General features: G+C 34.0%; 3 protein-coding genes across 9 annotated transcripts in view; 2 read left to right on the top strand and 1 right to left on the bottom strand.

The window, feature by feature from the left end:
• Positions 1-697: 697 nt before the first annotated feature.
• Positions 698-16,603, bottom strand: LOC106671063 (thyroid adenoma-associated protein homolog). Of its 5 annotated transcripts, none has more exons than XM_024227335.1 (27): positions 16,542-16,577; positions 16,163-16,212; positions 13,867-13,965; positions 13,732-13,808; positions 13,553-13,671; positions 13,262-13,495; positions 12,964-13,195; positions 12,728-12,894; positions 12,432-12,646; positions 7,168-7,349; positions 6,915-7,099; positions 6,682-6,841; positions 6,460-6,615; positions 6,051-6,401; positions 5,821-5,993; positions 5,604-5,762; positions 5,409-5,545; positions 4,785-4,922; positions 4,591-4,729; positions 4,403-4,526; positions 4,113-4,343; positions 3,782-4,048; positions 3,532-3,717; positions 2,709-3,464; positions 1,496-1,655; positions 1,208-1,419; positions 698-1,137 (listed from the first exon to the last, which is right to left on the bottom strand). In XM_024227335.1, exons 3-27 carry the CDS (start codon positions 13,958-13,960, stop codon positions 769-771), a joined length of 5,223 nt encoding a protein of 1,740 aa, XP_024083103.1. In that variant the 5' UTR covers positions 13,961-13,965; positions 16,163-16,212; positions 16,542-16,577; the 3' UTR covers positions 698-768. The 5 variants fall into 5 exon arrangements, with proteins under 5 accessions (XP_024083103.1, XP_024083104.1, XP_014257345.1 ...); XM_024227336.1 differs by having other exon boundaries at positions 13,867-13,962; positions 16,542-16,556; XM_014401859.2 differs by lacking the exon at positions 16,163-16,212 and having other exon boundaries at positions 16,542-16,603.
• Positions 11,744-12,392, top strand: LOC106671064. The gene is made up of 2 exons (XM_014401860.1): positions 11,744-11,939; positions 12,027-12,392. The coding sequence occupies exons 1-2, from the start codon at positions 11,924-11,926 to the stop codon at positions 12,344-12,346; spliced, it is 336 nt and encodes a 111-aa protein (XP_014257346.1). The 5' UTR covers positions 11,744-11,923; the 3' UTR covers positions 12,347-12,392.
• LOC106671074 (homeobox protein Nkx-2.6-like) overlaps positions 16,042-22,963 on the top strand; it is a 46,269-nt gene continuing 39,347 nt past the window's right edge. The window contains exon 1 of one of the 3 annotated variants that reach the window (XM_024227339.1): positions 16,042-16,088. In XM_024227339.1, the coding sequence (XP_024083107.1) occupies positions 16,057-16,088 (32 nt within the window). In that variant the 5' untranslated portion in view covers positions 16,042-16,056. Of the gene's footprint in view, positions 16,089-22,308; positions 22,455-22,963 lie in introns of those variants that run through there. The other 2 variants (XM_014401879.2, XM_014401880.2) reach the window with 2 other exon arrangements.

Below are 22,963 nucleotides of genomic sequence, written 5' to 3'. Positions count from 1 at the left end.
ATATTTTAGCAATTTTTTAAAGACTGCCTGTGTTCTTTTTTACATCCATTTAGCTAACATATTTTAATTAGAGATCCCACAAGACTTTTATGGGAAGACATGGTCTGCACCCCATCCACATACTAACATAGATGTTCAGAGACTGGGCACTTAGAGTTTACAATTTCTGATTTCTTCAGTTAAGAGTTGAAGAGGATGTCCTCCTTTTTTGTTGGTTGATTGCCTTTCAATTGATTAATTTGGAAAAATAAATAATGATCTGTTTCAACCATTTTTTTCCCAACCATTTCAACCACTAATGGTTGAAGCTTATTTCTTTGTCTGAATCAGACATAGTGAAGGAGTGATTTTATCTTTGCTGAAAATTCGATACTCTATGTAAAGCATGGTGTGAACAGGAACTGTGAATGTTGTAAAACATTATTTAGTCCAAGCATATCACTTAATACACATCCTTGCAATAGTTCTTATTTTTTAATGTATTGGGAGGTCAACAAGTCTCATCATTTTACTTGAAAGGTCCATCACTCAACTGTTTTTTATTATTCATTTAAATGAGTGTATTTCAATTAGAACCCAGAACCTTTACCTTACAGTGATGAGCTCTGAGTTAATGCCTAAACCATTGTAAAGTTGTAAACACAAGAATTACTACAGCCAACAAAAAGAAAATATTATGTAAAGATAAAAAAGAAAATCATCTTTAATATTATATATTTACCATAAAAAATATAACATATTTACAATATCACATGTTTGCATCACATTTCACATTTGATTAAACATCAAAATTAATTCTTCTTCATAACTGCCATTAATAGCTTCAACTATATTTTTCAACTTAATTTCCATCATGAAGAGCTTGGTTTCCATTGGCCTGAATGGCGATGGCTTTTTTACCGAATTACAAATGCTGCTAATTGTGTTTTTAAAATCATCTACAATATTTTGGATTGAATTAGACTTGGTATTTAGCCAAGTCTGTTCATTGATCCATTCGAGCAAATAAGGAGGGATTTGTTGATTTAATATCGATTTGTTTGTTTTTACAACCTCTGACAATTTATGGCAAGAAACATAGTTTATGAAAACTTCTTCCATGTAACAATTTCGATCGCCTTTATCAAAAACTCGATCCTGGAAAAAATTTATCGTGTAACAATATTTTAATTTAAACACACACAAATTTTTTTAAAAGTTATTTTACCGAGTTTTCATCAATGTATACTTCCTCGAGACTGCAATCGCCTAGCGCCCAGGTTAAAAGTAAACAAGCAATGACAATTTCATCACTATAACTACTACACAGTTCACAGAAGAAATTTTCAAGTGTACTTAGTTCATTTGAATTATTTCTCCTTCTTATTACTTCTTCATCATCATTTAACAATTTCAATTCTGTATTTAATATAATAAATGCTGAAAATAAAATACATTGACAGTTCATACAGTTTTTGCTAAATCAATCTATATATTATTCAAACTTTTAATTTACCGTTTGTAGGCTGGGATTGTTTAACAAGATCTTTGAATTGATCATTAAACAAAAGCATGACAGATTTCCTGCTTTTAAAATCTGCATCACAGTGAGAATATTCTTTAACAAGATTACAAACTATGTTAAAATCACTTTTAGTGATTGTGAATATATTGTCCTAAAATATCAAGGAAGGATTAAGGAATTTTATCAAAAATATTAATACTTGTAAAATGTACAACTGTAATATAAGTCCATAGCATTTTTCAATAATTCAATTGTATCTCTTTTGTGCTTTGAAGCAATTTTTATTTAATCATTATCATTTACACTCTGAAGATGCATTATGATGAAAAATAGTGATTTTATGACATTTAAAAGAGGGTTTTTAATAAAGCAAAGTGAAAAGCAGCTCAGATTGTTAGAATATTTGTGATGTGTATGTTGACGAATAATGAATGACACTTTAAGAGAAAGCACCATTTGTAAGTGGTTTGCTTGGTTTAAAAGCAGAAATTTTGATTTGGAAGATGCAAAGCGACTCTCTGGTCTTCCTTGAACCGTTGGTGAAGCATAATTAGGTGATGACCAAATATCAGCTTTATAACAAATCTCCTACACAACAACACGAGATACCTCAGAGCCAGTCAACATACCTCCTACAAGCATTTTAACTCATCTAGGAGCAGCTGGATAGTTTGCCAGAAGAATACGTGGGTTTCTCATATGTTGACGTCGAAGGGTTTATTGTACTACAATGCTAACGACCCATTTTTGTAAAGATTGATAACCAACTCCAAAACATGGATTATATCCCAAGTTGATGTGCATTATCTTGGATTGGAAGGGGGTGATTTTGTAAGAGCTTCTTACACCATTCAAACCATTAATTCTGGCAGATACTGCACACATTTGGAGCAATTAAAGTCAACAAGGGACCAGAAATAACCAGTACTAGCTAATTGCAAGGAGATTGTTTTACAAACCTCTAACCTCTGCAAATCTCTATTAACAGGAAAAAGTCTTCATTTGATGACTGCAGAAAATACATCAAGGAGTTCATTGCTCAAAAATCATTGAAGTTCCGGGAGGGCAGAATTTCAAATTTACAAAGAAGATGGCAATAGGTAGTGGAACAAAATAGTTTATGTACTTGTGATTAAATTTGTTTACAAGTATCTGAATTGAATTTACCATCAAAAACACTACAGACTTATTTTATGATATTTACCTTATTTCTTAGGAAAGCCATGATGCAATCCAATGAAAGAGCACCGACTGATTCTGGCTCATCATTACAAACATTTTGTAAATATTCAATTACAGTTTGATTATTTTTCTCCCCAATTAGTAAAAATGATTCTGGTAGACATTTAATCGCTTTTAGAATAATCTGTTTGTCTTCATGATGGCTCCTGGTTTCAAGCATATCTACCACACTCATTGCTAACTTCTCATAGGAAAGAAGCTCCTCTTGCAGTTCGCAATTTAATTCAAAACTGTCCAGTTTCAGAGGATCCATATCATTAATATCTTTATGTTCAAACAAATTATTTCCCTCCAAAATAGTAATTATAAATTGGAATGATACATGCATTACAATATATTCTGGATGGTGGATCAAATATGTGACTTTCTCTGTTAGTAATTTTGCAGATTTTCTCTTGTAATACAATGTAATTAAAAGAATTACACAGTGAGTTAGGTAACCACTGCACCCAAAGTCGGGAAAAACGAGGTCAATTATGCTATCAGGGCAAAACAAATTCTGCTCTAAAATGCCAAAAAGTTTGTTCCAATGTTCCTTTGAAATGGTTTCATAGAACAGTAAAGCAAATTGGTACGCAATTTTCAAGCAACATTCTTTTACTGTGTAGCAGTGCCTTCCAGATTCAAGAGTATGGAGGAGTACAAGCATCCAAACATGGATCCTACGTTGCACCATTTCAATACATTCTGCTGGCATATGCCTGATAAGTTTAAGAACCTGAAATTTATTTGTTTATTAAGAACAATAAAATCAAAAGAACAATTGTAAAAGTTTTATAATTAACCTGTAAAAGCAAACCATGGGATAAATTCTCTTTTCTAGAATTGTATATATCTTCGAAACATTTGTCAATGTGTTGAACAAAATTGTTAGGAGTTATAAGTGCAACGATAGCAAATGCTGCTAGAGACCTTGTTTTTAAAATAGGACTTGAAGCACACTTAGATACAAGCGGAATGTAATTATTGAGCTAAAAATAAATAATCATATACATGTTTTATATAGTACAATGAATGATAATTATTGTTTTATACCTGTAAATTAGAATCAGTTCCTTCAAGGGAAGATGGATATAATCTTCCAAGAATCAATAATACAGGATTGATAGCAGGGTATAAATATGATTTTGCCGCTGCTTCTAAGTGTTTGTACAGTACATCAAATAACATTGGATACTTCAAAAAGAAAATCCTTCCAGTCATTTTGTTCTTCCAGCTCAAATTTTCTAAATCGCTGGAACGAGGAACACCAAAAATTCTTGTAACCAGCGCACTTAGCAATAAAGTGGATGAATTTCTCTCCTAAAAAAATGTGATTATAATGTAAATAAATGAATATCATTGGCTCAGAACTGGAAATACTTACAGCCCATGTGTTAGAATTAAACCCATCGATTGCAACAGCTAATCCCTTGTCGACATAGGGACTGACCATTTCTCCAAGTAGACTGTGTCGAAAAAGAGCTCTTAAAATATTCAAGGAATGTGCTCTTGTTTCAACTGTGCTTTGCTTGTTTTGAGCTAATTCGAGCAAAGTTTGAATCCCTCTGTGAAAGCACTTTCCACCTCCTACATCCAACTCAGTACAAACTAGACCCTTTGAAGTTTATTTAAATATAGAATTTTAGACTAAAACAATGATTTTTTTCAGATTACCTGTACAATAAATGGAATTCCAGCACTACGCCTTGTGGCACTAAGTTCTCCATTTGTCGATATCTCATTTAACGTTTCATCCATCCATTTACAAGGAAGCTGATGAAGGTTGCCTTTGGGGTATCTAAGAACATAAATAGACCAAACATCAATTTGCTTATTTTAAATGTGAGCTCTACATTTAATACCTCCACAATCTTGAGGCTAGCTTGCAGAAGCCTACATAGGCCTGTTCAAATGCCCCTCTGTGCTTTGTTTCTGAAAGAAGCCCTGTTAAGTGATCGCCAATGCTCAAAACCTGATCTTCACTGATAAGCCCGCTAAATTCTTAAGTCAGATATAATTACTATAATGTATAACCAATAATGATGGGCCTAATTACCCTCAGATGAAATAGGTGCATTTTGAGCGAGTTCACCTAGAAGGAGCGATACTTCTTTAACAGTCCTCCAACAGCACAAGAGTACCATTTGTGAAGTTACATGTGGCATTTCTTCATCACTGCCTAGCTGGCTCACATCTAAATCCAATTAATTATAATATGAGATTTCTCCATGTAGTCTGTGGGGTAATGTACCTGAAGTTTGGTCATTACTGATCATTTTGGGCTATCAGATGAGCTGGGTCTGCCCAGAATTTAGAGGATAGGCTGATCAAAATGATATTTAACAACCAAACTACAACTTTTTAACTGCTTTGAAATAATTATTATTAACACTAAATTAGATTATATAGGAGCAAGCCTAGTATTGGTCTATTGTGTATCTCCAATTTTTATCTAGAGCTCCTCATTAAGCTTGACTTTTACCAGACCCGAAGCTTTTTCAGTATCCTTCAGGCCCTGGCTTTTCCTCAATTAGGATTAGAAATCTCAGCCTAAATAGGCCTTCGAACCAACAGAGGACATGTTCCGCTGTTTCGTCTTCTTGTTGGCAATATCTGCAGAGGCTTTTTCTGCCACTCAGAGTCTATACATAAGCCTCCTGAGTCTGTCATTATCACTTACCATAATCGAAATCCATAGGGAGCATTCCCTCAGGAGATGAATTGTTTACAACAAACGCAACTGTTTTGTCACATTCAAAAGTTGTTTGAATTATTTCATTGGTGAGTGCTTTCCAACATTCATCATCTTGAACTGTTCTATAAATGTTTTGGAATATTATTAAAAGAAAGCAAAAGATTTTTACTGAGAACTTACTTAAAATTAACTTCGTGGAAAATATGCCTGATCACAAATATAAGTCCGTACATTGGTCCTGAGCAAGAAGCTTTGAGCAAGCTCTTTTTGGCTAATGTTAACTCGTTTTGTAATTGATCCAGTAAGAGCTTTAAACAAATGTATGCTCCCAGCTCCTGCCTGTCAAAGATATTTAATAATACAAAAAATAAAGGATTTAGTTTTGGATAATTCTTACTTCAAATTTGGAATTTGGATTGCATTTTCATATTCTTTTTTTAAGATGTCATCAACTGTTGGAACTGAGATCAAAAGACTCACAAAATATGCTGCTGATATACTATCCGGTGGCCTTATACTAGATGCCAAAGATATGGAATTGCTCAAAAAAGATTTCACATATGCCTCATCCTAAAATGTTTTATTATTTAAACCAAATAAGAAAAGAATAATTAAATGAATATTTACATCCAATTTGAGCATTTCTAGTGGTAATTTCAGGAGTAACTTTTTTGCTAGAGCTTTATTTGCTTCATATGAATCAAGAAGGCAATGCAAGAGGCTTTTTACATAGCTTTCGTTTTGTGTTTCTATTTTCCAAAAGCCTTTTTCATCACATAAACTCAGTAAATAAAGTGCTGCTCCTCTCCTTGCAAAGTTTGCGCCAGGAAAAAGGTTGCCAACTAAAAAATTAATCAACCATTTCTTGAAGCTTTCATAAACAGCTAGTGTTTTCTTATCAGTTGACACACTTGTTGATTCTTTTGCATTAACACTTCTTTCACAAGTTGATAAACTATCTTTAAACCTAGTGATAAACTGTAAAAGAAATTTTGTTAGGGGTTAAAGCACAATTGAACAAAATGACTATAAATACCTTTTTGAAAATGCCAAAACTTTTCTGCCTAATTGTCAAGCTTTGGCAATTTATGTCATATTTAAGAAAATATTTAATTACTGAAAAGTCACTTTCTTCAAAGAGCTCAGTGCTTTTTTGAGTTTCTGTTAAAAGCGCAAATGTGGATACTCTGTCCTAAAAATAGAAGTAATGACTAATGGATGAAATTAATTTATAAAAGCTGTATGGCAAAAAAATTACTTCATCTCGTCCTTTAATGCAAGCAAAAATAGTCTGATATGACAGCACTCCTTTCCACTGATCAATAGTATTTCTTCTACCATTGAGCAAACCACATTTTCTTCCTATTCTCATTATAAGTAAAGTAAGGTTAAATGGCCATGATGGATTTTCTACATCCCTACAAGAGCAAATGAGTATTTTTAAGAATATTTTTACTATAAAATTGTCATAAATGTAAAGAAAACACATACTTAAGAGCATTTTCAAATACACCATTATGCACTTTTATAGCGGTAGTCATTATATGCTCAAGGGCGGCATTTGGCTCTGGTAATAAAAAATTCAAAACTGGAAGTACCCAAAGCGAGTACCATTCATTAAAGTCATTCCTCTCTTTGAAATGCTGCTTCATCAGATTTTCAAAAGAGCTAGTTGCCTATAATTTCTAATTGTTATCAGTAACTCATTTAATAATAAAACATTTATTAATTATAGTCTTATTACATGGTTGACACTTGTGCTGTTTCTAATAGAGAGAAGCAAGCTGTCAATAAGTCCAGGTGAATTTGATAGTAAATCTGCTACGGGAATCGATCCAATCAATGCTGATAGGGCGGTGTTGTTTGATCTTTTGTCTATCGGGATATTGGCAATATCCTTGACAATGGAATGAAATATAAAGTTGTCTGAAAGAAAGGCAAAGTAGAAAATCAACAATATATATTTTAAAAAAAAATATATATATATAATTTTTGAGGATCCACCTGTGTCACAGATCTCAGCTCCTCCACAAATCAGAAACTTCCCTTCATCCCACCCTAACAGTAAAGTCAAAAAGGGGGTGGAAGAAGTGAGGCCCTGACCTATCTTGAAAAATAAAAATAGAATGAAAAGCAACCAATGGAGTTCATTCTGCAGTGGAACTGCAGAACAATTAGAAATAAAAGAAATATGTTGTAGTTGCTTATTAGGATGGCAATACTCCTCCTCATCACCTGCATCCCCCGGGGGCTCACTTTCAGTTGACGGAGTATCAAACATACTCAAAGGAGGTGCAGCCCGATCCAGGAGGTAGGGCACACGGTGGAGTGGCTATATTATTATTAAGATATAGATAATAATATAATATATTATTAAGAATAATATATTAATAAGAGATAATATACATGCTCGTGAGGTGAGATTTAATATGAACATCCAGGCAACCACAACCCGAATGGTGGCACTGTGCTCGGTAGATTTTCCGCCAGATGGATTATTGCAAAGCAGTGAAGTTTCAGCCAAGATTGAGCCTCTCCTCCAATAGATTATGGTGTTGGGCAATTTCAATGCACACAATACCTGGTGGGGGGTACAGTGTACTGATACTAGGAGCAGGAATTGTCTCCATTGAGGAACCCCCACTTGAATGACCAATTCTTGATAGACCTGAGGAGTTCTGTCGGGAGGCAGATGTACCACTTTCTGGCTAGGTGGACTTGAAGCGAGCGAATTGGCTGCTTTTCTCTGCATTGTTAACGTTTCCTTCCCTTACAGGAGATGTCAACAGTCATCTCCCACTTATTGAGAAGGAGATCAACCGAGCCAAGGCTTATCAGTCCCCCAGACACGTGGGTCTACTTGAGGGAAGAAGTGGGTTTTTCGCCACTTCAGAAGGCACCTGTTGTTTGATAATCTCATTATGTATAAAGTGAAAAGGGTCAGGGAGAGGTGTACACCATTCCAAGCCAAAAGAGAATCCCGAGCAAAGTGCGTGGAAGGCATCAACTCTCGTACTTCGACTGGGGAAGCTTGGCGAAGGATAAGGGCTCTTTCTGGCTGAACTAAAACTCCGTCAGTACCGATACTAAGCATGGCGCATAGGAATGTGACCAAGGAATCGAATGTTTCTATCGAATTGGCACAGCACTTCATGGTCATGTCAAGTTCCACAGCTTATTCTGACAACTTACGTAGAACAAAAACCAAGAACGATTGACTCTGATGGCAGAGATGCATTACACAATCTGCAGATGGTTGGAGAAATGGAGGCAGCATTGGGGTGGACCTGGAATTCAAGTCCTGGGAGCTATGGTTTCCCATATGAAATGCTGCAAAACCTTCCTCAGGGTGAATATTTGTGTGGTTACACACATGGGAGAACGTATATCAGTGGCAGGGACGGAGGTTATTCGGGAATTGGAAAAAACTAAAGAAACAGCAAAGCAGACCATTATCTGGCCCAAAATTATGTTGGAAATTGAACAATTTATAAGAAACTGTTCAGCTTGTCAGAAATTTGCAAGAAGTAACATCAAGCAGCCCTTGTTTAGCCATCCAATTCCTACTAGACCATGGCAGAAGTTATTTGCCGATATCATGACATACAAGGCTAAGGACTACTTAATTGTGATGGATACATACTCCTATTGGATTGAAGTGTTACAATTGACATCTAAATCAGCAAATACTGAAAGCGAAAAATTGAAAAGCATATTTTCCAGGTTTGAATTCCAGAATTGTTAATATGTGATAATGTACCATTTGCAGCAGAGTCCATGAAATTATTTGCCAAGGAGTATGAACTCGATATTGTTACCAGAAGTGCAAATTACCCACAAACAAATTCGTTTGCTGAGAGCAGTGGGGATCATAAAAACTATGTTTAAAAAGTTTATGATCAAGATCAAGATTTATACCTGAGATTACCTTAGGATTATACCTTATTAGAATACAGAAATACTCCACTTAAATTGTGGTCCTTATTTATCCCCATCACAGTTATTGATGAACCACATTGCAAGAACAAAAATTCCAGTAAGTCCAACAAAATTGTTACCCAAGATAAATAAGGATGTCGAAGAGAAGATAATAAAACAACACCAAGTAACAGAAAAATATTACAACAGAGGATCCAAAAACCTCGTAGGATTACATGCGGGTGATGAAGTATTGAAGTATTTTCCAATACCCAAATCAAGAGTAGTGGAACAAAGGGATGATAAAAAATAAACATGGCACCCCACGTTCATTCATTGTGAAGGACCTTGAAACTGGTCAGCTAATTTGAAGGAATAGGATGCATTTACGAAAAGCAAATACAACATGGAACAGGAAAGTTCAAGAATATGGGAGACGTAATCAAACAAGACAAAGAAAACTGCCAAACTATTTAAAGGACTATGAAATGGACTAAAAACTAATTTATTAAAAGTTCCATTAATTAATTCTAAAAAAAATATATATAATAAAGATTCTATTATTTCATGTGAAAGAAGAATGGGATTTATTATATTTGTTGTATTACAGGTTATATATAGCTTAATAATGTAGTGAAAGTCTATCCTAAATAGAATATTAAATTCACTAATTTCGTGGTCCGCTTGACCAATTAATACTTTAAATTAATTAAGGTTTTTAGTTGAGATAAAAAAGTGAATGGCACAAGCGGGATTCGAACCCACGATCTTCGGCTAGATACGCCGCTGCTCTACCACTTGAGCTATCGTGACCTCGATCCACTCGGACATCAACTTCCCATCTCAACCCAAAACTTATCCTTCAGCCCGAAAAATGCGCCTGCAGAGTCTCGGTAGGATCTATTATCAGGGTCTCTGTTGTGTTCAAAACAAGCCCTTTGGCCAGCAGGCCCCTCAGTTATGCAGCGGGGTTCCTTTCCAAACTGGGACATCTGCATTTGGGTGCGATCCTTATATGCCAGTATATGAGCAACTTCAGTTCCAGACCCAACCTCTAAGAATATGTGTCGGCGAAGCCTTACAGAGGACAGAGAACAGTTCGCGAGCTGGGCAACTGGCTGACTCCACCCAGGGTCCTCCCAGCCGTACTCCTACAAGAATATCTCACCATATTAAAAAAGTTGTCTACTCTTGCCATACCTTTACCAAGTAAATTCTTGGAGCTTAGATTGAGGCACACTGGGTTTTGGCTCATTACAGAAAGGTCTACGACTGACGAAGTTGTAAAGTATCAGGTCGCTCCTGCCACATTGCAGTGTTTACACTGCAGATCTGTATGCGATTTGGCATGCACTTTAGGTGATTCGAGACTATGGTCACTCTCATTGAAAACTAGGTATACACAGCTATTATTAATATATATACAATAGAGCAACCCCATTTCCTCCCAGAATCGGAACAGGGGACCTCGCTGCCGCTCAAGACCAATTCTCACATCGGATGGCATTCCTGCGCGCTCTCTTTATGGAGCCAAGGAGTTGCATACTTCAATTAGGTGGGACACACCAAGCAATCTTTCTTTTCATGCTGAAGTAAGTTTCTGTGTGTCAACCTCTGGCTGTGTGTACCTAGTTTGCACAATTTTTAAAAAAAATGTTTAATTAGGGTATTTCAACTATGAGGTTATATGAACCCTCCATAAAAAACTCATTTTTCAAATGCAGGGCTGCACCCGGGACCTTTACCTTACAGTGATGAGGGCCATGTCAACACCTAAACTGTTGCAGCCACTGACACCCTAATTTTTGTGTCGTTTATATATTTGCCTGCACTAGTATTTGAGGTAACCCCTTGAAAGTCCCAATTTGGCCCAAAACCTCGCCCTATAGCTGAGGGTAAGCTGCTCTCTTCAAAGTTTGGGTGGCAGCACTACCAGCTTACACACTACTGACTTGCAAAAAAATTTGTTAGAGACATACCGGAGAGAAACCCAGTTCAACAAAAAAACCATATTTTCATATCCTGTTTTACATATTGGCAAACATGAAACTATTAGGTGAATATGCAAAATTAACTCGAAAAAAGAACACACCCATGGACAAATTCTGAGGTCAAATTTCAACGACTTATCAAATAAATAAAACCTTTAAAATAAGACATATACTATTAATATAAAAAATATAAAATATATTTTTTCAAGCAACAAGATTTTTGGACCATAGCTACATCAATATTCATGTTTGAGTGAAGAGGCATTTAACACAACATTCTGTTATTCAAATCGGTATAATCATGGCTGAAATTTAGTGAAAGTTGAAACTGAAAAATAAATCGATATAAAAATTTTTTTGCCTTATAATGTACTGAACAAATTTTGGAGAATTTTTAACCTGTTGTTCAGTTTAAAACGTTCAACCTAAATTAAACATATTGATGATCACTTGAATTAATAAACAAATATTATTGTTACATCTGATTTTTACTTTTATTTGTTATGAAAATCTGAAGTTATAATTTTGTTAGTTTTGAGTCTATTTCTTTTTTTTAACTTATTACTGGGCTAACAAAAACTGGTTTATCAAATGGCTGAGAATTTGAGTAAGTGTATCATGCTGCTATGATAAAGAATATTCCAAATAATTTTATTTTTATGAATAAACAATTTTCTTATTACAAATGTTCCAGGAATTACGGATCATGGAGGAAGTGGTGATTTCTTTGTGAACGACCACCTCAGGCATCCATTAAATTTGCATTCCGAAGAGCACTATGGATTTCGAATGGAGACAATTCTACCAGGAGTGGTCGTTTACACCGAAGATGACGATGGTGTGGCAAGACTAACTGAAGGCTTTGGCAGACTCAGTTTGAATCTCGGTGATAGCGAGCCTGTAACTTCTGACGATGAAGAACCAAGCACAAGTAAGCAGGAAAACAAAGAAAGCGCGACAAAATCTGAGGTCAATGAAAAAGTATCAAATACCTTAGATACTAGCGCAGATTAATTGGCCGGTTTAATAATGTAATCCCATTAAAATTATTTGAAATGTACAGATTTGTTTTATTCATAACAAAATATTAAAATCTTACTTTCACTCTTCTTGCCTATGGCGACCAAATTAGATAATGTTGATGATGCTAAATGTCTTACAGCATCCATGCTATGCTCTAAATGTAGCCAAATGTGTGACAAAAGTTTTAAAACGAGGCTTTCCGTAATGAGTGCAGGGTGAGCTAATATGCTTTTTGTAGCTAATAGCAAGCATCGGCTACATGTAAGAACCAACCCACAATTTGCAGAATTTCTACAAAGAAAAAAATATTTTTAAATTTAAGTCAATTTATTTTCAAATAAATAATTATAATAAATAATTAATTTTCATTACTTTTCTTCCACATCAAGTATTATCTCAACTACACATGCCAGCACACTATTTTCTTCACCCTTGTAAACCCAGGCTGAGTTTAAATCATCAAATGAGAGTGAGTTTAACATACCAGATATTACACAAAGCTGATCGAGATCGTCAGTCGAATTTACCATATTTTCAAGCTTAATATACAAATATTTTATTAATTTCTGTAATACATAATAATGAAAGTTTAAAATAAAAGTTCTTACCTCTGCCCATTCGAATCTTTCATAGATCATCGTGAAAATCATCACACAGAGTATTCCAAAATTGGATTTTGTGTCCAAAGGAAGCTGATCGTGTTTCATCAATTTGATAACTAGATTCAACGTGTTTAAATTTGGACTTACTCTTGTTTTTTGTAGAAGATTTATCGCACACCTTGTGCATATGTGAATACAATTCAAAATTGCTAGGACTTGTGTAGGTGGTTCTGATTTGCTAAAATAGACTAATAATATAATTTAAATGTTTATATTTCTAAGTGAAATAAAGAGTACTAATTACTTCAAATTGTTCAAACAGTACTGAAGACTTTTTTCAATATAGTCCAATACAGATTCTTTAATACTGACTAGGGAAAAATCACTGTTTTCTGAATTCTCCAAACAGAAAATCAACATAGATACACACTCTGCTATTTCAGCAATATTATCCACATTCAAAATTTTGTTTGCAATTTTTGTCTTAAATTTGGATCCAACCAATGGTTTCAAATTGTCAGTGACATTCATCAAAAGCCTAAAATAATAAAGTAATAAAATAATTATTCACAATATTAAATAAAAATTTTGTTACCGTAAAACAGGTATTTTTAGTGGGCTCTTTATGTCAGTTTCTATTAATATGTCTATATACAACTCTAAAAGTTTATCAGCATTTTCCTTAATAGAGCCATTATTTAGTTCAGTCATCACCTAAAACAGTAACTGTTTAGTTAAATTCCCATTTTTAAACAGACTATAAAAACGCATTACTTTTTTCAAGACAGAAATCTGTTCTTCCATGGAATTAGTTTCATATAGAAATTTGATTTCTTGAATATCTTCCCCATCTATAATAATAATAATAAATACAATAATCTATTCAAATTCTATTACTCTGGAACATACATTTTTTTAATATAGAATTCAGATCCTCCTTAGTATCTTGTTTCAATGATTTCTTCAACCTTTCTCCAACAATTCTTAAATTTAAACCGTTCATTTCTTCTGAAAATATATTTAAAAGTAATTGATTACACAAATGCAATACTTTTCTATTTCTACTGAATTATTCAATTTGCAAAGGAAAGATCAGGATGAGAAATGATCAACAGTGATTCAATCAGCAAACTAATATGTACAGAAAAATAGAACAAGTTCCTTTGGCCATTGTAATAAATGGGTGCAGAAAACCATTCAGTGATAAAGGAGATTTAATGAAATCTTTGTAATTAATGAGTTGAAGGAAAAAGAACAATAATTTTAATATACTAACTTTTAATTATTTTTATCAGCTTATGCTTAATTATACAGTCACTCAATTCCAATTGTAAGCAAATCGCGACTTCAGAAACACTTTTTATTAACGATTGTACTACATTCGATCACTTTCGAATTATATAATTTTATTATTGTTGAACCCAAATCCAATAGCATGGCAAAGATGATGAGTCAGATGGCCCTTATCAGTTGGGCCACCATGGTTTATTTTTTTGCTTGTCAGTATATCATAAAATATACAGTATGTATGTATCAGAAAAATAAGCAATGTCTGAAAAATAAATTGTGTTCCTTAAATTTTTTTATGAAAAAAAATTTTTTTTGTACATCCCTGCCTGCTGTCAGAAACTAAGCTTGTACTAGGCAGCAGGAGATGTTTTTTTTGGAAATCCTCAGAGAAAGAAACAAAATATATCTTTAAAAAGGATAACGGAAAAAAAAAATTAAATCTTGTCTTTAAAATATCTTAACTACAATTTAAATTATAAATTTTTTGTCTATAAACAAATAATTTTCACATGACACATAAACATATAAATTCATATCTCATCCAACCGTTATAGGACTTTTATTATTATTATTATTTAATGCAGGCATATTGACTATGAGGTTGTCGGAACCTCGGGGTGATGAAATTTTTGAAAAATGTTTCCAATTTACAATATCGCACAAATGCAAATTTAAGCAATATCAAACTTTATTTTATTTTTTAAAATAAGTTTAACTTAAGTTGGTTGTAAAAATATTTTAAATCTAGAATGTTGGGTTTTTTTAAACTAAACACCTTTATTTTTTTTGCACTATATTTTAGTTGCTAATGCATTTTGGGCTCACTATCTAGCTAAATTGAACTGAAATTAAATAGTGAGCTCTGAAGAGGGACCAGGGACATGGCCCGAAATGCATCAGTAACTGAAATGTATTGCATAAAAATAAATTGGTGTGTTTAGTTAAAAAAATTAACATTCTAGATGTATGCAATATCCTTTGAGTATACAAAAATATGCAGAATAAAATTTGAACCATTGTACCACAGAGATGTGATTACGATAAATATCTGATCAGTGATCACCATATTCATAGGTGTTAGCAAATATAATATACAATTGCATACAAATTCAGGACATAAAAAGTATTATGACAAATCAAAACTTATACTTTCTTTGAAGTTTTCTAATGGATTTCACTGAATCATACATATAACAAAATACAAATATGATAAAAAATATATATTATACAATAAAGTATAATTATGTAGTATAGTATATTGTGTATAGTAGGTTTTTTCTATCCTTTTGTCAATTTTATTATCATTTTTATCTGATATGTATACAGAAGCCCACAATTAAAAATGGGAAATGCCAATACTCTTCTGACAGACCATCAAGATAGCTAGATCAGAATGCACAGATGTCCATCTAATATTTCTGAACACGTGCAAAAACTTGGTAATTAAAAAACAAGCTTTTCATGATTCCAATTTTAAAGTTTAGACTTTTGGTACAAATCTTATTTTTGTAGTAACTTTTTTTTTAATTGTCCCCACATTTCATCAATTTCAATGTAGTTGTCCTGGTAGAAAAGTGTATTAATTTATTTAATTATATCTTAACTTTGTAGCACTTATCCCTACACTTATCTAGTTCTTAAAACAAATCTAGGGCCTTTAATGATTATTATACCACCACTTCTGTAGTTATTCACATATATCTTTGAATTTCTAGGCGTGTAAAATGGAATAAGCCAAGCTATATTAAATGAGATGAGATTACTGCACTAATTTACTTGTGACCAACCAAAAACAAACATTTCTCTTTGATGTACCTAGACAAATATTCATTAGGACATAGGTAAGTACACTCATTGTATTGCAGTATATGAGTTAATCGAGTTTACAAATAGAATTATTGAAATACCGACATACCTTTTTGTGATGTCTAAAAACGCTCATTGCATTTAAAAGGAAATTCTCGACTTAAAAAGAAAAAAAGAAAAAAAAATATCAACAATGTTAGTCTGTTATATAAACTATAATTTTTTATGACATACATTGGATATAAATTAAATATTTCTGTGTATTTTTATAAATGAATTACTCCAATTAAGTGACATATAATAAATAATGATTTATTCTAAGTGGATTTTATCTAAAATTATATTGAAAACATGCAGACTAGTACATTCAAATATAAATCTTATATTTATATTGACAAAGTGTGATTGTCATACAAACTGTCGGGTTTGTAAATTTGAAATGACCACTTTTCCAGTGGAAAAACAATATATTCAGTAAGTGAGTTTACCTGAATATTCCCATTCAATGAGAGACACGTGTTTACAAACAATATTTTGCAACCTGCTGACTGATGTGTAGTTGTTCTATAAGACCAAGATTGCTGCACTCTACAGGATTCATGGAGAATGTCTAACTTTGGGATGTAGCTCTGCAAGCAAGATATACGTGTTAAATAGCTGAATATATTACAGTAAAAAATTCTTTAGTCAGATACATTGGCAGTTCAATTCAGTATCTTTGCCTACGCCTTGACATGAGCTTAACGCGGAGAGTATATAGTTATACAATAAGAATAATTTATGGGCGTGAGCTTTCTTCATCTGAGTCAAGTTAATGCTAAGTTGGCTATATACCTGCGTCTTAAGTACAATGTTGACATATAGGTCGGTGGTGTGGTTGACCAAGCTCTGCAGGGCAATGCAATCAAGCTATTAAATGGCACCCAAAAACAATCTTGTCTCAGTGTCACTGTAGCCATGAGCACAAAGCCAACTTTGACCCTGGAAGTGTTATTAAACCTCTCTCCACTTCATATTTTAATCCAAGGAGAAGCCAGAGCAGCAGCCCACAGGTTCATAAATGGACAACCATCTGCAAGGATAAGCCATGTAAATAAATAAGGAAAATTGAGAGAGGAGATACAGGCTGATGACATATTAAGCATGTCAATCGATGCCACTACAACAAAATACAATTTTACTAGAAAGTGCAAGGTACTGATACCTGAACGGGAAGAATGGGCCAAAGAAACACTGATAAAGTCAAACTCCTACTGGTACACTGATGGCTCCAAAACCGACAATGGCACGGGGCTGGAGTCTTCGGGGCGAATCCAAATACCAATTGACGGTAACTATGCTACAGTTTTCCAGTCTGAAATCATAGCGCTTGAACACTGCGCCGGGGAAATTAAAAGGCTAGGATTACATTCCCGGAAGATAGCCTTTTGTGCCTTTCATTCGTTAATTCGTTTGCCGCTCCTAAGCCAAAACTGGCTCTTTGCAGCTTCTTGGCAATTACTGCGTGCTGGATGGGCCTCGTGGAGGCGGCTGGCTCGGGATATTCAGGTGGAGGAGGTATAGGCTTCATTTCTTTCATAATAATCTTTTCGGTTATGTCTGCCATCCTTTGTGTTTCATAACGCTTTTCCACATCTTTTTTGTTGCGTTGAAACCCGTCCTAGTGGCAATTGCTGTTCTTAGGTCCTCCATAGCCTCCTGTTTCCTCGTTAATCTTGAAGAGCCAGCGTACACGTAGTAAGACGTGGTCCACCGTTTTTTCCAGCCCGCACTCACACATCGGGCTGCCTTAAGTCTGAAGGCATGGAGTTTTGCGGCAAAAATCTCCATGTCCTGTCAGTAACTGAGACAGAGAGTAGAGGTCCTGAACTCTACTGTGGTTTAACATCTTGCCACAAAAGTAAATACATTTTAAAATAGATCCTTAATAAGAACAAAACCTGGTGGAACAATACCATAGGTATGTGACACGCGAAGATATTCATAGAACGGCCATCAAAACTTACACAGAAATTACTGGAAGGCAACCGCAGCCGAACCAGAATTCTGATTGGACTCCTTACATAAAACTTCCACTTAAGAAAGTACATGCATCGGATAGGGGTAGAGACAGAAGAAACACTGTGCAGATACTGCCAGGAAGAGGAAGAGACCGCAGAACACATTTTATGTTTCAGTGAAGGTCTATGTAGGTACAGGTTCATGCAACTAGGACAGGAAAAATCGCAAGCAAGACCCCACAATAAGGAGCTGCTGGCAAAACTCATATCTCTCGTACTTTCTCTCCAACTCACTCTCTTTCACACTCTTTCTCTCTTTCTCCCATTCTCTCTTACACAATTACTTACTCATATATCATTTTCCCACTTTCATTTATTCACTCTCACTCACTCACTTTAATACGCTTATTCTAAACATTTCACTTTGTGAAAATGTCTCTCTCTCTCTCTCTCTCTCTCTCTCTCTCTCTCTCTCTCTCTCTCTCTCTCTCCATACCACCCCCATGTGGGGGACCCCATTTACCAGATTGTCAATATCTTATCTTAAGATAACGATAAGTCGAATGCTCCTGTGTTAATTCTTTAGGAAACTTTCGTGTTATTAAAACATGATCCAACACTGTCAAAAAAACTGCAGATGTACCGATAAACAAATATTTATTTATAAATGACAAACAGAAAGACACTAAAAGAATATTTAAAAGGAAGATTAATTTCTAAATATAATAAATAAATTTATCTTTGAATAAGACAATATTAGTTATAAGTATTTAACTTTTTTTCAGGGAAACCCTGCAAATCCTAGGTTTTAAACCATGATCGATCTGTTATGAAATACCATATCCTTTTTTTATAGTTGAAATCCCTCGGCAAAAGTTTATCATCCGATAAGACAGATATTCCATTATCTCACTCCCGATACGGTCACACGTCCATAATTCTAATCGATAAATTTTAGAGGAATGTAAATTAAGCACGGAAGGCTTGAGCGGGTTTGTTTAACAACATGGAATTAATCGCTTTTAAGCCAGAAGTACACTCGTCGATTTTGAGGGTCCTTCAGCAACGGTCAGGCTCTCGCCGGTGCTTTCTTTCGAGAGTGATACTTAAATGTTCATGTAAAAAGCCGAGTGTGACACTCGACACTACTCAATAAAGTTTTCGATTCGGTAATTGTTATTTGATTGGAAAACAATCTAATATGCTGGAAAGAGTTTTACATTGAAATGATACCCAACAAGCACTATCAATTTTACTGAAACCTAGCCAAGTGAAAGTATATATTTTTTCAGACAAATATATTTTTTAAAGTGAAAAGATAGGTTTTTAAATCATTACCACACAACGAAAATACTTTCCTATTACGCGTCATACGCGTGAAAGCTTTAATTCCACTACGTGGTTTTCATCGATGATTTTGCTGCCTATCCTCACTCCGTTGGTCTTTTCGCCATCTTCAGTGTTTCTGGCTGTAATAGGACGCCAGTACTGATTGGCTCACCAAAATGATTGGTACGACGAAACTAGACGTTTATCACTACACAGACCACACGAAGAAATCTCAAAACTTTTCCAGCAGCCCATGCAGCGTCCTTTCCTTTTCGGGGAAAAAATACGACTTTAATTTATTATTTTAGTCTATTTTTATGTAATAAATTAACAATATATATATTATGATTATAGAAATTATATTATTTATTAGACTTTTATTTATTAGAAATGTATTATGATTTTTCGTCTCCTCAATAAAATTTCTAAGCCTTTCATGTTACTGTATGTTATGTTGTTAACTGAGCTTTATTTATTTTGGTCCAAATAAACTATATTATTTTTATTGTACAAAAACGAATGATAGGTGGCGAAAATGTTTCGTGACTATGTTCGCATCATCTACACGGCCGTCTCACGAAGCTCTTTCGAGAAGAATGGCTCCTAAATATAACTACTGACGACCTAATTCATGAAGTTAAATGATAGTTTTCATGTTACATTGCAGTCCTAGATGATTTCCAGAAGGATGTTCCGTGTATTTTTTAAACTGATTATCAATAAAGCGCCCTTGCTTGTTTGTTCATGATGGCTATTGACAGTTAGAAAAAAGTTAGAATTAATATCTCAACAAAACCTAACCGTGAAAAAGGGCCAAATTCCATACCCCCTGCCAACAAATTAACCTATCAATGTAATGATATCTACATTGTGATTGTGCCAATTCGTTATTTTTTAGGTAAACCCTGAGAGAACTCAAAAGAAAAGATAAAAGTTCCAGACTCCATCCCAAAAAAGCCTATCAAAGTAGTGATATCTACATTGTGGCCAACCGCACTTCACTCCCATTTTTATGAGCAATACTGCTGTTTTATTTTTAAAATTTTTCTGAATGAGGATTAAAACATCAGGAACATATCCTGCTTCCACAGGAGAGGTGGGAGAAGGGAAGGAAGAACAGAAAAAAAGAAAAAATTCAGAAGAAAAGAAAAAAGTTCCAGACTCCTCATTGCTAATTCAGAAACTGGCCAAGTGTTAAGCAATAAAAATAAAAGAACATTGGTGCTCATAAAGGAGGGAGTGAAGTGAGGTTGAGTCTGAACTTAGCCCATTTTTCATGGTTAGGTTTTTCGTTGGAATTCATTTTAACAAATATTATAAGTTAAATTGTAAATAATTTTGCTATTAATAATGCGTGTGATACACGTGTGGACCATGCATAAAGTATATTTCTTTGGTATAGGGTTTTTTGAAAAGCAAGCCAAAAGGAAACAGTAAAAGACATAGCGTTTTGAGTAAACAGTGTTTTTTCTTTAATACCTGCTATATCTTGATCGTCGTCAATCATACAGCTCCACATATCTTCGCTGATTTTGACTGTAATTTTTGTTTCTGCATTTCGATATCTTTATTAATTGCTCTGTCATACTTAAGAATTTTTTAAGCTGCTTATTTTGAAACTTCCATATACTGTTCGTGCTAGTCTTTTTTTAATATTTATTTTTTCATTTGTTACGTTTTTATTTCACGACGGCTTTGTAGCCACTTTATGAGCGACCTAACATCCTACTGAACTGTGGAATACATTGAACATGCAGCGTCTTCTTCAGAAATGATGTCTTCTTCATACGTGGCTAAAGACTCTAATGTAATAAATGGTACGTTAAAACACACAAATGCACCCACAGTGGGTTAAAAAACCCAATCTATGTCTAACCTAAGTTTAACGACCTAGTCTCAATATTCCGCCGCAGAACCGCCCATCGTCAATACCCGCTTAAACACGCAACTGAATATGGTTGTCCCAATTTGTTCTAACTAATTTGTTAGTACAATTAAATAGTAATTAAAAAGTGTTATTTATTTATTTATATGAAATTCCAAAATGCATACAAGCCGTTAAATACATTAGGCGGGAATTGGACACAGCAATGTTGAAATGAATCTAAACGTACAATTTAATTTGATTGATCGAATTATGCTAGTTAAAGCTCGTATGTAGTTAAATAAGTAACGCAATAGACAAGATTGCTTGAAGTGTTGATATATTGATATCACTGCTGGTTTCAGATTTATTTAAACGGTCAACAATTGACGTCCGAGTCAAAATAAAACCACCCAACGTTCATGGTTGAATTGCAACATCAGATTTTAAAGATTTTACACTGCGTAACTGATTTTTTTGCTTATATTGTACACCTCACAAACATTGTTCTGTCGAGCACCTGTGGATTTTATTTTATCAATAAATAAATATTTTATAATACAGGTAAAGATGGATTGAAAAGTTGACACAAACAGCATGGGGCAATACAAAAATATAATTTAAGCCGTAATTTCATTTTATTTTAAATCACCATCATGAACACTAATTATTTAAATGAAAAGTATTAAAAGAAGCTTAGGTACTGTAAAAGTAATATTATTTCTCAGTAAATTCATTACGAAAAGCTATATTTTTGAAAGTTTTTTTAATGAAAATTTGAAATAAATTATATTTTTGAATAGAGATTTTCTAATGTGAGAATTTGATTTTCATTAGCAAATAATACATGTTTCATAATCACTAGTCTTTTTTTTTATTTTGAAGATGTACAGCAGAAACAAGATATGAATAGTTCGAACTCAGAAGTGTTTTCCTGTTTTTAAAGTTTACATTAAAAAAAATTAAATTTTTTTTGCTAAGGTGTGTAGATGGCCACCGACCATCCAATATCTACCGGTCCCCCTGGGTGGGGAAGATAACGATTCCAGGTAATCATTTGATAAAGGTTTCGTATCGGCGATGTTAAACTACTCAGTCGAACGTTTCGGTCTTTCCGGCATGTATTCTCACTACGATCAGGACCCGAACTACGACCCCCAATCATGGTTCTTGCCGCAGGACTATCCGGCAGACGAAGGAGGATACGGGTCAGTGGATTTTAAGCTTTTTATTTCCCTGTTCACTTTTCATCAATGTTCAACCCGTGCACCTGTCTCGTGCCATCCTCGTTTATGTAACACATGTCATTTTTCCCAGACAGACCAAATCACCGTAAACATTTTTAAAAAATTGTCACGGACTATGGCACATCGACCGGAAACAATCTGTATTCATGAACATGAAGTTAAAAAAGTTGTTCACTTACTGAAAATAGTTATTTGATTATCAAAATATGTAACCGTGGATACATCTTTATATCTACATTTAGAAAGAAAAAAAATTTGGTTCTAAGACATTTTCTTAAAAATTTTATTCAACTTCGCACCACTTTTTAAATTTTAGATAAAATTTATTTTAAACATCCCCAATTAAAAATAAAATTAAAACACTAATATTATAATTGTTGAATATTTTTTAAACGAGATATATACTTTTATACAGGGTGTTCGGCTACTCGTGCTACAAATTTTGCTAGTAGATTCTACATTCAAAATGG

The sequence above is a fragment of the Cimex lectularius genome, unplaced genomic scaffold (assembly GCF_000648675.2).
Source record: "Cimex lectularius strain Harlan isolate CLEC.00 unplaced genomic scaffold, Clec_2.1 scaffold179, whole genome shotgun sequence".
Taxonomy (NCBI): domain Eukaryota; kingdom Metazoa; phylum Arthropoda; class Insecta; order Hemiptera; family Cimicidae; genus Cimex; species Cimex lectularius.
This window is presented reverse-complemented; position numbering and strand designations above follow the sequence as displayed.